This window comes from Lethenteron reissneri, chromosome 35, assembly GCF_015708825.2.
Source record: "Lethenteron reissneri isolate LAM-NWPU_2019-01 chromosome 35, ASM1570882v1, whole genome shotgun sequence".
In the NCBI taxonomy this organism is placed as follows: Eukaryota; Metazoa; Chordata; class Hyperoartia; order Petromyzontiformes; family Petromyzontidae; genus Lethenteron; species Lethenteron reissneri.
Window position 1 is genome coordinate 4,572,424 of NC_083813.1, and position 13,556 is coordinate 4,585,979.

At 42.0% G+C, this 13,556-nt stretch overlaps 1 protein-coding gene across 4 annotated transcripts in view; it reads right to left on the minus strand.

Moving 5' to 3' along the window:
* Window positions 1–13,556, minus strand: part of LOC133350831 (TOX high mobility group box family member 3-like) — a 73,302-nt gene that overhangs the window by 25,523 nt on the left and 34,223 nt on the right. For all 4 annotated transcript variants that reach the window (XM_061565603.1, XM_061565604.1, XM_061565601.1 and 1 more), the window contains exons 3-4: window positions 5,163–5,399; window positions 362–664 (exon numbers count right to left, since the gene is read on the minus strand). In XM_061565603.1, coding sequence (XP_061421587.1) covers window positions 362–664; window positions 5,163–5,399 — 540 coding nt within the window. The remainder of the gene's footprint in view (window positions 1–361; window positions 665–5,162; window positions 5,400–13,556) is intronic.

Genomic DNA, 13,556 nt, shown 5'->3' on the forward strand with positions numbered 1-13,556 from the left:
TGTGGCACATCCGATGCCTTTTCTAAACTAAACTATTATACAAATGTTTTATTTTATTTTACCAGGTAAGGCCGACTGCGTTATGTAGCTCTTTTCAGAATCGACCTGGCCACAAATGATAGCTCGATGAAGTGGCTTATGACGTGGAGATGTATAGCAGCCAATTGCTCTAAACACACATTTCTAAATGTGGAGGGGAAAAACCGGAGGACCCGGAGGAAAAAAAACCACGCAACCATGGGGAGAGGGGACACGTAAACTCCAAATATACAACAGCAGGCGTGAGGGTCAGAATTGAACCCACGACCTCCTGTATACCAGGCGAGTCCGTTAACATCTCGCGACCGTGGTGTTCACTTACCCGAGCCGCATCGTCCGCCTCCTCGTCATTAGCCGAGCTGGTCGGAGACGGCGTGGCAGACTTGCTTCCGGGAGGTGAGGGTGAGCCGTACGGTAGCCCTGCCATGCCGGCGCCACCACCGCCGCCGCCGCCTCCCCCGGCCCCAATAGCCCCCAGGCCCAGGTGGGACTGGTTGATGGTGGTGAGCTGCCCGTGTGGTGGCAGCATGGACCCTGGCTGGCCCAGGCCGCCCATGGGAATCATGTGAGGGAAGCCCAGGTGAGGGTCGTGCCCAAAGAACGCTGGGTTAGCTTGAGCCATTGCCTAAGGGGTAGCAGCCGCACACACACACGCGCAACGCCCGTTAGCGGACTGCCTTCAGCAGGTTCCACTGAAATCATTAACAGGAAACACTCAAAGTAAATGTCACTCGCCCGATCATCCTGAACCAAGATGGAAACTGCACAGAATCGTAAACATCGTCGACACCATTTGCAGCACTAGAAGCATCATAAGATGACATTTTCAATTATCTGTGAGATAAAGGATTCAGTTTTGATATTGAACATCATTATTGTTATCAGCAACATCACTAGGGGCATTATCTGCAGCTATTGTCCACAATATAATTATAGGGTCACATTTTTTGTTATCATATGAAGTTTCCCATAATCGTAACCATCCATTGTCTATCCACTGCTGGATGAAGGCCTCTCCATGCTGGTATCATTGAGCTCTACGAGTGGCATTTGTAGACATTGCAAGCAGGTGGCCCTGTTATTCATGCAATTGACTCACAATTGGAAGGTCGCGAGTTCAAATCCCGGTTGGGGGTCGATGCACCCCACAATCCCTCCAGGGTCAATAGAATGAGCACCACTTAAATGGAAGTGAATGGTGGGTCTCATTTGAAGAGACAATGCCCCCCCCCCCCCCCACCATAGGAATATGGAATCCTCACCACTTGCTCAGAGTCCGTCAAAGTAGAGGAGCACCTCTTCATTAAATTTCGATTTAAAGCTTTCGTGACTGCAGGGATTCATCTTCTTGGTTCTTTCGGTAAAGTCACGTAGAAGGGAAATAAAAAAATAATAAAAATAAAACATAATAAAATAATTCTCACGACGTTTCGGCCAGAGTCTTATTGACAGACCTGTTCTTCACCTGGGGACTGCTGCTTGCGTTGTGGCTGAAACGTCGTGAGAATTATTTTATTATGCTTTATTTTTATTATTTTATTATTTCCATTCTACGTGACTTTACCGAAAGAACCAAGAAGACACCTCTTCATTGTTTGTTTAAGCAGAGAACACAATTCACATGTTGAAAAGAACTCTATTCGTAATTAGTGTAATGTCATTACTTTATATTCAATTGCTGGACATGATTTTTCTTTTGATCTTCTTCCAGTTAAATTGTTTCTAAATCCCAAATCAGAGTGTGTGTATATACAGTACCGCACTGTACCGTAACGTATATACTGATGGATACCTTCTACGGTGCAAATATAATGCAATCTTCCTTTTCTAGTTTCTCTAAAATGGCATTTATTACGATCAATCAGAATTATCCACCCCCCCCCCCCAAGTCTATTGCCCTCATTATTCAGTGACCACCTGCCACCTTATAGCGACACCTCTACCCCCCCATCCAAAAAAAGTGCCAGCTCTCAATTCAGGAAATTGACCTACAGTTTTAATAACGCGATAATACAAACATTGTATATTAAATGAGGGCAAAAAGGACCTTAAGAAAGGGCTTATTAAAGCGCCGAATTTTGGTTGAGTAAGGAATTCTGTTTTAAACATTTGGCCTTTTATAAATCGGGCACATCATTACCGTAAGCCTCTCATAATCCAACGGCATCATTACTGCGAGTGTGCTGCGCTTAAAAGAGAGCTAGTGTGCAAGCCAGAAGCAGTGTCCATGCTTAGCCAGTATTGATACCCGGTATATCAGCAAAAAAATCCAATATCCACTTAAACCCATTTCATTTAGCAGCAAAACAATGCTTCCAGATTTACTTTCAGTGATGTAATGCATGCTCCATGATATGGACAACTTTGTGAACACGTTTAATATATCTCATTGAAACCCTATCAGCTAAAGTATTTCTTTGCTGGCAAGAAGCTAATTCGTTAGCTGTAATGCTCACTGCCAGAAAAAAAGCCCTATCTTACAAATAAAAAAAACATGTTATTGGACCCTGTATGAAATGTAAACAATTTCAAGAGAAATCCTCAAGGAATCCTGCAAGAATTTACAAAAACAACAAGATCTCATAAGGGCTTTTATGAAACCCTAATGGATATTTATGTTAAAGGATAACTATTGAGTAATGCTGACATGGAAAATTCCTACAGGATTAAATGTGGCATTTTAAATGCCACGCAAGGTTTATTTTGTATTTCTTGTCATGGTCCAACCAGTGAAACACACCATTAAAAAAGGAGTCCTGTGTATTTCGTTCTTTCATTCTTACAGTTATATTTTTACATTCACCAACATGTTTTATATTCTCCTCTTTGATAATTTAACCTGAGTATTCAATTAGGGAAAAAACAGATGTAAGTGCGCACGCAAGGTAACGTCATGGCGTTCTTTGTTAGAGCAGGTACAGAATGAATCATTGAAATGTCACGGACGTCACTGCCATCTATATTTAGGCATTTTAAGTAAGATGGCTTGCATCTCAAAGCCTTCAGCTGAAAGCTGACCCCAAAGCAATTACTGTAAAACTCATTTAATCTCTAAAAATCCCTCGCAGTACATTACTTTTGGATTGATTTTCCACTACGCCACAGCTCTAATGCCAAATGCATCAATATGTGCTGTTGTCATGCCAATTAACAGAATAAGAAAAAAAATCACCTAATTCGTGTGAAGAAAACATGTCTTTGAAAATAACGAAAACATTCGCCCCCTTCGAGTTAATTTGTGCGAACCGAAATAGCTTTAGTCTGAAACCTCATTCAAATTTGTCCAGAAATAACGCAATTCAGTCAGGATCAGGAAGATGGTGGGGTCAATAAGGAAAGAGAGAGGGAGAAAGAACAGCGGGGGGATTTAAAATGGCCGCCCGTTACTGTGTCAACATTTGTGCTGGAGAAGCCGTTCATTTGAGAGCAGATTTAAATCGCGCGCATATGAATAGGCCAGTGTGTGACTATTGAAATGGTTTTAAGTCAATATCATTTTGCCTCAATTACGGTATTACACCATCGTCAAAATGTACGGCAACAAAAAAATAATGCAGCACGGTGTTGTTAGCTCCATAAACACGCGAGTAGTCTGAGATGGTCGATAAAAAAGTAAAACGTGCACATTACATAAATATAAGCCATTGCTGGCAGAAATTCCCCAATTGAAAAGAATGAGCCCATTTTCTGTTCCGTCTTGAATTCACCATTTAACGGCACACACAGAGGTTTTGTGACGCGTTCGTGGAGACAAGCCGCTGTAAAATACATCACCTTACAAAGGGGACGTTAAAGTCGGTCGAGATGTAAATGAGAGAAGAGACGATGGAAGCCTTGGAATTATTTGAACGAGTCTTTTACCGGGTTCCATTACAGTTGGCAAAATTGTGTTTAAAAATAATCCTCATTAAGATGTGTGGCTTTTTACAAAGTAATGACGCAAGGTTGATCATAGTGATATTTAATGGAAAAAAAATCAAGCCCTGTAAATTTTAACAAGGGAAATATTTGCACAAACGTACGTGTAATGGAAACACAACCATGAATTGCAGTTTTTTTTGTTCAAACGTGATTCACTTTAAGTTTACAATTCATGTTGCCACAGCCTTGGCAGTCACAGATAAATGTTGCAGTCAAAAGTAGTTATGTAAATGTTGCTAAACCTTCAACAAACAGAGGCTGCCAAATGGTGCTTTTTCAACTGTAATGGTACATATCATGCCGGCTCAAAAGAACCTGCCCGACAGGTTTCCGATGCGTAGATCTCGATGACCTGCGCTAAATCTGCAATTTAAAAAATGGGCACGATAGCTCTTTGCATTTCTCAGTATACAAGAGAAACAGGTGAGGTTTTTTTTTTTTGGGGGGGGGGGGTGCAAAAAGTTGATGAGAGGCACAAACACCCTTGGAGATTCCGGCGTCACCTTGGGGTGATTTGGGCCAACGGGCGTCACCTTGGTATGCATCACCGGCTCACAGATGCCACGAGGATGTGAACCCTCAGGGCTTCTTTGCATGGTCGGCTACTGGGACAGTGACAATGTGGGTAAACAAGGCTTGACCTTCCCCTGTGACCTGTCACTGCTGTCAAAGGCAATTGCTAATGATTTCTGAGCACATGAGCGTGCACATATTCTAAACAGGGGGCTTTTAATGACGAGAGTAACAGCCAGGCCCTGTGACCAGGGCAAAGCCCAGTGCAGCCCTTCGCAGAACCTTGAGAGCAGTGGCGGTTATTCATGTGGTTAGTATTGATCATCGTTTATAGATAATAATCATGATCTTTATTCAAATATATAAATAATGCCATGTAACGGTGGCACGGTGATGAGCGCACTGCACTGTGAACCCAGTAACGCGAGTTACATTCCTGACCACGTTTAATATCAGTCGGATACGATATCTGAACCAGTACTGGACACCCGTTTGCTAACCAAACTTGATCAGCATGGTAAAATATGACAAACATATATGGCCTAAATAGTATTTAGTGCAATAAGTTAGAAAAAACGTTGTGATACTTGGAAGCGGCAGCAGTATGTCTTAATGCATTAAATTGTGTACGTGCATGAGTGCATGCATGAGGATGGATATGTGCTTAAGGCGTTGCGTTTACAACTCACCATGCCATTCATGTGACCTCCCATCATGCCTCGGGAAACAGTGATGGCCGGCAGGTCGAGATTTTGTGGTGGGAAATGTGGCACATACTGTCCCCCCTGTGGTGGAATAGTATCTTCCAGCCCATGATACCGCACCACAGAATCATCCAGAATCAATCCAGAAGGATCCATTTCATTGAGGGGGTTGATGGGTGGGATTTCGAACTCTTCATCGCCGAGGCTTGGCGTGTGAAATGTCTGTGGGTGACAAACAGGAACCGTCAAATGTTATTAACTGTGCAAAAGTATCACTGTGAATGTAAAAAAATCGAACAATAAAATGGTTCTAATATTTATCTACAGACAGACACACATTTAAACATTTGAATGCTCTGCTTCACAAAATTATGGACATGTGGCTCCAATACACTCAAGGTCACAAATGCTCTCTTTTAATATAACAGTTGTTCACAGTTGGTAGTACAGATCAAATAGAGAACACATGTCTGACGTGTCATTTCTCACTAGGCTGCTACAATACAAGCTAGAAAATCGTCTTTTGTACATCTCTTCACTTCAAAGTCAAAAATGTCATCTATCTACATTGGACAATAACACACAAGACTGGAAATTTTTGAAATTTGAAGAGGGCAAAGTTGAACATGAGATTAAAGAAATAAAATAAAATATTGAGCTAGGATTTCTTTTTTTTCAAGGGTTGGCTACAAAAAAACATGGGCGTGAAATCATTAAAACTGAAAATACACAGTCTCTCACATAGAACATCAAACGCATTGGTGGGATATTAAAGATCAGTATTCAAAAGACTGGCACTGATATTGCATCCTGTGAAGTTGAGACTGCTCTTTTAAATCATAAATAACCAGTGATGGCTCTCTGGGAGGGGAACAGGATTTATTAACTACAGAAAGGGGAAAAAATCCAAACCAACACTTTAAAGCTTGTGCCTGCACTTTATTAAAATGCAGATGAAAGACAGAGTGCTTTGATTATTAAGGCAATGCATGTCTTGTCGGCGCAAATTATATTCAAACGGATGTTTTTTTGAAGATACAATTTTGATACCATCCAGATGAGTAGTAACTGCAATCATATTATGCATTTATTATGCATCTTTATGGAGAGTATATCTACAGTACTCTATATGAGAGAGATGTGATGAAAGTTGGCGTTTGCTTGAATGACAACTGATGTTGTTTCCGAGCTCTATTATTCAATACATCTGCAATTGCAGAAAGTTTTACTTATCTTATTTGCAGAACATTTACGTTTCTCTGTGATTATATCAGTCTGGATACAATTATTGAACATGCCCTGAGATTAGTTCCTGCCCATGAGTAACACATCAGTGGTGATTTATGTCTAAACTGGTCCCAGGTCCCCGCTTTACCAATACCGCAGTGACCAGCATGATGAAGTATGGTCAAACATCCCCGACGACTGACACAATACGATGTCTTCATGCAGCAGCTGATTGTCAAAGGGCTGTGCACATTTAGCCCATAGCACCGCATCTCTACACACAGAAAACCCAAGATGTTCTCCTAAGCATGAGACATTGCAGTGGCAATGCCTTCCTACGTCTCCAGCCATAGGAAGGCATTCAGACCAACCCCTCGTATTTGAGGCCCTATGACCTGCCACTCCTACTATCCGCGGATCAAGTCTATCCATGAAAAATACTAATATCTGCGATGTATCCTTCACATCATGTATATTTTTTTACGCAGATAAGAACAGTGACGTGGAAGTAGTGGCAAGAACAAGCTGTTATCCACATAAGCCACTTGAAAGTACTAAATCCATCCTAATATCCGCAACGTTTGTGGATGAAAGGTGTCTCCTGGAAGCAACAACTTCATCCCATTACCTACATTTTCCCGAATAAAAGGAAAGACCCAGAAAGTGGTGGTAAAAATGTATCGTATTACAGGTGTCTATTATTCGGGTAATTGTGCGGATACTGGGAGCTATATTTGTGCAGATAATAGGATCCTCTAAAAGCACCTATTCTGCCTGTATCTATTAAAAAAAAATATTTTGCCAGGTAAGGCCGACTGAGCTATGTAGCTCTTTTTCAGAAGCGACCTGGTCCCCGATGATAGCTCAACGAATTGGCTTATCACGTGGAAATGTATATCGGCAGCCGAATGCCCTACACGCACGTTGATTTCACACGTGAATGGAAAAACCGGTGGACCCTGAGAAAAATCCACGCGGCCACGGAGAAAACATGAAAACTACAAATATGCCTCCCTGTATACCAGGCGAGGGAGGTAACATCTCACCACTGTGGTGCCCCATCCCCCCCGTATCGATGGGGGGGGGGGGGAAGGAAAGAGCCTCACCACGATGCGCACCACTGGTCCGGGGCCACCAAAAGAAAGCAGCATTGCCCTCATGCTCGTTTGAGCACGGAGACATTTTGAATTGCACTTGTACCGATATATAATTTATTTACATGTTTAAAATGCATTACACAAGACTTATTTGTTTCAGACTAAAGGTCAAATTTAACAGTTTGGCTTCTTGTTCAACAGTATCCATGAGCGCACAAGAGCAACAAGCAAAAGCCATGCCCGCAGGCATCTTCCTTCAAAATGTTACGTTCCACATCAAGTGGGAAAACCTCTGTTTAAAACTGTTATTCCCCATTTTACGCTCTAAGCCTCTTCTCTCCCTTGCCCTTACCCTCCGTTGCAATCACTCTCCGTCTCTGTAAACACCCCCCTGTCCATAATAAAAGGAAAATAGGTAGTTTTCCATTTGATTGATGTGGATTTTTAAACCAATGTCATCAGACGTCCAACTGGGGCATAGTTGATGATCCTGTCCTGTTGTGCATTTGAAAGTAAAATAGAAATGTATACGTGTGTGTGTACTGGGCTTCCCCTAGGTTGACTCAGCCTAAAATTAGTACCTTGTGCAATGTGGAGGGAGACAAAGGGTGGCCAGGCATGGTGCTGGCTACCCACCCCCCTCGTGTGCAGTGCCACCCTTCATAGGTGCTCCTCGCTAACAGCACTTGCCCCACCAGTCTGTTAAGGCTATACGAGGGGGGATCTTTATCTGTGTATATGCATATGTACTTATACCCGAACAGTAAGTGTTTCTTTTAAAAGGCAGGAAGGCAGGAATTGTCGCTTTCCTGTAGATAGCTAATGACACAGTGGCTGCCACGCAAATAAACACAATCTGCCATTTGTGCCGCACAACACCACAACGTGAGTACGAGTCACAGTTTTTTTTTTCTCCCACTGAAAGCATCGTCAAATACCTCTTGGCGCTGTGGCATAGTCTGTTGAATGTCAAAGACTGTTGTCCGGACTGCAGTTAATATAAAAAAAACTCATAATAAAGTCACGTTAGTCAAGACTTGTTTTTTATTTGCACACGCTTTTGTAAAACTACACCTCTTGGCGGGATGCAGTAAAACTGCATAAAAATGCCAAAAGGCCCCTTGAAGTTGGGGCATATTTGCACAACGTTTCGTTTGGCATGCGTTGAGTCAGCACACCTGTCTAAGCACGCGTGTAAGCCGCATTCAGACTGTCAAGAACGGTAAAGAATTTCACGTTTTCCTTCCAAGCGTGTGCTGTGCGCGCGTGCGAGTGAATTCAAGTGGGGGGGGGGTCACTAAGAGACAAAAATGAGGGGGGGGGCATGCAAGCCTTGCCAGTGAGGATTGTTGAATTTTAAACGGGCAATAATTCCCCTGAGAATGCGTGAACACGCAAGTGTTACGCATTAACTTGGACAACAATCTTAATGCAGATGCTTACAGCAACGGTAACACCCTCCCCCCCTCCTTCCGAATTGGGAAGTTGCTCAGAAGTTTTGCTCAATCACTCAAATGCCTTAGACTGCGTGTAACCCTCAAGAAGCATATTTTTCCACTTACGCAGAACTTCTGGGCAAAGCGAGCGGCGCTGTTGCGTTTCGACATTTCCCGCTTCCAGAGTGTTACTCCTGCACTGTTTAGTTGGCCTGAACAAGTTCAATAAATTAAAATTTGAATAAAACATGTCGGTTTAAAATGGAACGACGCACATTTTTTGAAAGCCATCAGGGGTTAACATCAGAGGCCTTCAGTGGTCGCTCTGTACAAGAGGCACGTCCCACACCACAACACTGTACATTAAAGTCGGTGAAAGCCATTTGCTAAGAAGGACACATCTGTCTATTAATTTGGGACTGTTTTCACGTGAAACTGAACACAGAGCATAAACATGACCACAAACAGCACACCCCTTTGAGAGGCCACAGAAATTCTGACCAGTATGCGTGGGCGTGGATAAAAAGATGAAAAGCAGCCATTATAAACCTAATAAATATTCCTCAACAGCAGGATCCCATTTCATAAGAAAGCAGCGAGGCCTGGCACGATGTCTGCAGAGCAACTCAGGACCCAGATCCCCACTCGCATCTTGTTTTGGGCAACCGCAGCGCTTGGCAAATCCTTTCGGAACCCACAGGGGTCGTCAGCTGATGGCTTTCAGTGACGTAAGCTCCACGATCTGAGGTCTGCGTGGGCCAGTTTATCATTTCAATCTTGACACAGTGCTAAAATATGTCGAAAAGATTATTTGCATCTGTTTGCATTACACATTTTCGTTTTTGATAAGATTGACAATTACGTACAGCACAAATATTTGTATGGATGCTAACTTACCGTCGAAATTGGAGAGGAAAAAAACTCGGGCAGAACATTCCACATTCCCATGGCAGAGGTTAAGCTCTCCATAGGATGGTGAAATCACTTTGTACAGTAACAAAATTAAAACTGTGAATAACTTTAATATCCAAATTTTTCGGCTGATCTCATATGTTGAATTATTTTTTGGTGTTTACAGTCCAATATATACAAACCAAAACATAATGACACATTGCATACACACAGCCCCGATTCATCGGCTGGGTGAATTTTGGTGGAAGAATTTCCAAAAATATAAATTATGAAATATCAAATATCACAAAAATATCAATTAACCTTAGACGCACCACATAAACACACATTGTAATGCAAAATTAGATTGTGTGTTGATACCTACTCAGAGTATCTGCACACACAGCACACAGAGGCACTTTGTGGAAGGTGGGCATACTGAATGAATGCACATCAAAGCAGATTATACAAAGTATTCATCATGTGCTCAAAGGCAACAAGGTCCCCTAAAAAAAATAAGTCGATATCAAACAAAGAAAATGTATAACATTTCAATGCTTGGTGCCAGGCACAGGCCTTGAGGACACAAAAATCAATCATCTGCCTGCACTGTCTTCCACACAGCTATTTAAACAAAGCAATCGTGCACGCGGGCAGATATATGTCCCGGCTAAAATTGTTTTCACATTAGTTTTGAACAAGTCAAAAGTTTTCTCAGAATCTCTCGCCAGTCAAACTTTCTGCCAATGATCTGCATTTCAATTCCGAATGTTTGTTTACTGGTACGGGCACTACGCCTTGTTCATACTTTGGTTTATCTCCCATTTCATTGCCGTATTTAGAAACAAATAACTTTACCATCATTAGACGAGTGAATCTGCCTTTTGTAAACGGATACAATACATTAACACACAAAAGGCTATTGTTGTAAAAATAATATACGCAGGGCTGTACTGTACTATATTAAACGATTAAGCTAGTCTACTAAAGTTAGAGTTGGTTGCCTGATATCTAAAATGCATTTGCCATTACTCTTAGTTTAATTTAACCGACATCAAAGTAAAAAAGCAAGATTAACATTTACTTGATTTAAAAAAAAACTTACAACTGAAAACAAAGAAAGCTGCTCAGCTGGACTCAGTGCATGTTTGACATGCGACAATTCCAACTGGAAACACGGGCACGGTTAACAACTCTTTGCCAGTCACGGAAAGAGAATCAGAATATTTATTTAGCCTGGAGGAATCCGATGAGCTATAAAGCTCTTTCTCACAGATGTCCAGAGGGGGCGGGTAAGAACGTTACAACAACAAACAGTACAAAAAAAACCGATAGTAGTGTAAAGTACAAGAAAGGTAAAGAAATCACCCAAATAAAACTCAAGCATTCCCATCCTACCAGGCAAAGCCCACTGATGTATTAACTTATTTTTCAGAAGAGACTGGGCCACAAATGCTATAGCTCAACAAAGCCGCCCATCATTTGGGCATTTATAGCACCAAAATCATCTAAATAATCTCAATGCCTGTTTCCAAAGAGACAAAAGGTGGGGGGGGGGGGTTAATTTTCCTCTTCTAATACATTGTAAATCCTCTGCCCAACAACAACAACAACAAAGGGAGCTTTTAAGTAAATGAATTGTTCTTTTTTATATTCAGGAGGAATTTTACGGCACGTCTTTCGCGCGTACAGTGCGACATTGTGCGAAGTTGTGTACACAGAAGGCCCTGAGAAAACAAAAGCCGAGAGCGATACGGCAGAGTGCAGAGACTTTGGCCTCAAACCCATCCTTGTAATCCCGCCGTCTTTTGGAACGCACCCAGCCCCAAGCCCAGGGACATCGTGCCTGAAGGCTCTTGTTTTATAATAAATGTTTGTACCGAGCAAATTCCCCCTGCAGCGGCAATGGGAACATCTGGAGCAAAGGAGGGGAAGAATAAAAATCCCCGGGCCGTTCGTTGTCTTCAATATTGTTGACGATTCGTCAAACCGTGTTAGAAAAAAAAGATTAGTTGGCAGGTTAGAAAAAATCGCACAGGGGCCCCTCCTTGAGCAGGTGTGTTTATTAACCTTTAACGCTTAACTGCCGTGGTTGATGTTTTACAGTGACGTTCTCTGTGCCACCAAACTGAAAAGGCACTGGAAAGAAATGAAAGGTAAGACCGTGAATCATTCACAGTTACTGTTGGTGCAGATTGGTAATGACAAAATATGACTAATGCCTTTCACCAGCTCTTGCCTCCAATTGTTCTTCATTTTATTATTTAACCTTTCCTTCCAAAAAAAAGTCTCACTCCACTATTTTTAACTTGTCATTATAACAGCCCCATTGTTAACAACTGTTAGCAAGGAAACTTTGTTTGTTGTTTTAAAAGGGTTCTCCATCTTGCAAATGGTGTGTTTTGTTATTAGAGAGGTTTTGGGCACACACAAAAAACCTCACAAAATCTTGACTGCGATACTTTGGGTGGCCTTTATGAAGAGCAGTGTTTGGCGAAATGGCGAGAAAAAAACACCTGCCCACCGTAACAACTCTTAAATCCTCCTCCCACTACCCCTCCCTCAATGTTACCTTTGTCAACCATTAGTACTGGTTTTTCCTGTTTTGTACTTTGTAACAGGGTATTGTATTCCAGGCAGCTGTGTTTTTCACGTGTATCTAAGCTTTCTTTGCTACATTGCCATCATTCAAATCTTATACTTTAAGAGTATTTGGCTGCTATACATCTCCACGTGATAAGCCACTTCGTTGAGCTACCATTTGTGGCCAGGTCGCTTCAGAAACAAAGCTATATAGCTCAGCGTGGGTCTTACTTTGTAAAATAAAACACATAGTTTAGTTTTAGTTTGTAAATGACAAACATTTTAGTTTTACCCGAATCGACCTAGGTGGGTTATGAAATTATCATCTAGGTGATAATCGCTTTAACTGCACAATTCCTGAAAACGCATATGCAACACACAATTTCCTGTCCGCCCTTTCGTCATCGCAAAACATATTTCCAACGTGGACCTCGACACAAATTATCTGCAGGGGAAAAAAAGCCACAGTACTTAAGAGATCCAGAAGCCAGGCCTGTCTGCTAAGCATGTAAACAGCCCACTATTACTGGAGAAGACATGTGCATGCCTGCAGGGTTTCCACTATCCTGGTGTGTGGACTGCTGTCAGCACGCGCTGTTTATTGAACGCTGGTATGCCTACCCTGCTTAGCAATGGGACCCCATTCGTGGCAGCTACACGTGAAATGAAACAGCCGCAATGAAGCTGATCAAACGCGCACACACACCACTGCAGACGCTTTCCGAGTGATGGGGTCCCATTCATAACTTGAATGCAGGACAGTGGCATCTGTTTGCAATTATATTCGTTTTGACAGCGCAAATAACGTCGTATATCAAAACTCAGGATTAGCCACATACTGTGCAGCATATGCAAGAGTCTGTACACTGCATTCAAATGTCATTTTTTTATATTTCTTTGTGGAATTTATGCCACGAGAAATTGTGGAAGCTCAGGCCAAAGTATGTATCACTGGAATATGTGGCACATGTTGTAAATTGAACTTATAATACAACCTTCAACACACGGATTTGACCTCGTTTAATTATCTGATGACCTTTGTAATTATTTAACAATAATGCATTTTATTCTTCTCTTTATTCCTGACAACTATCGAAAGGGGAACATGCCTTTTGCTGCGACATTGTATATGCCAATGGAGTATT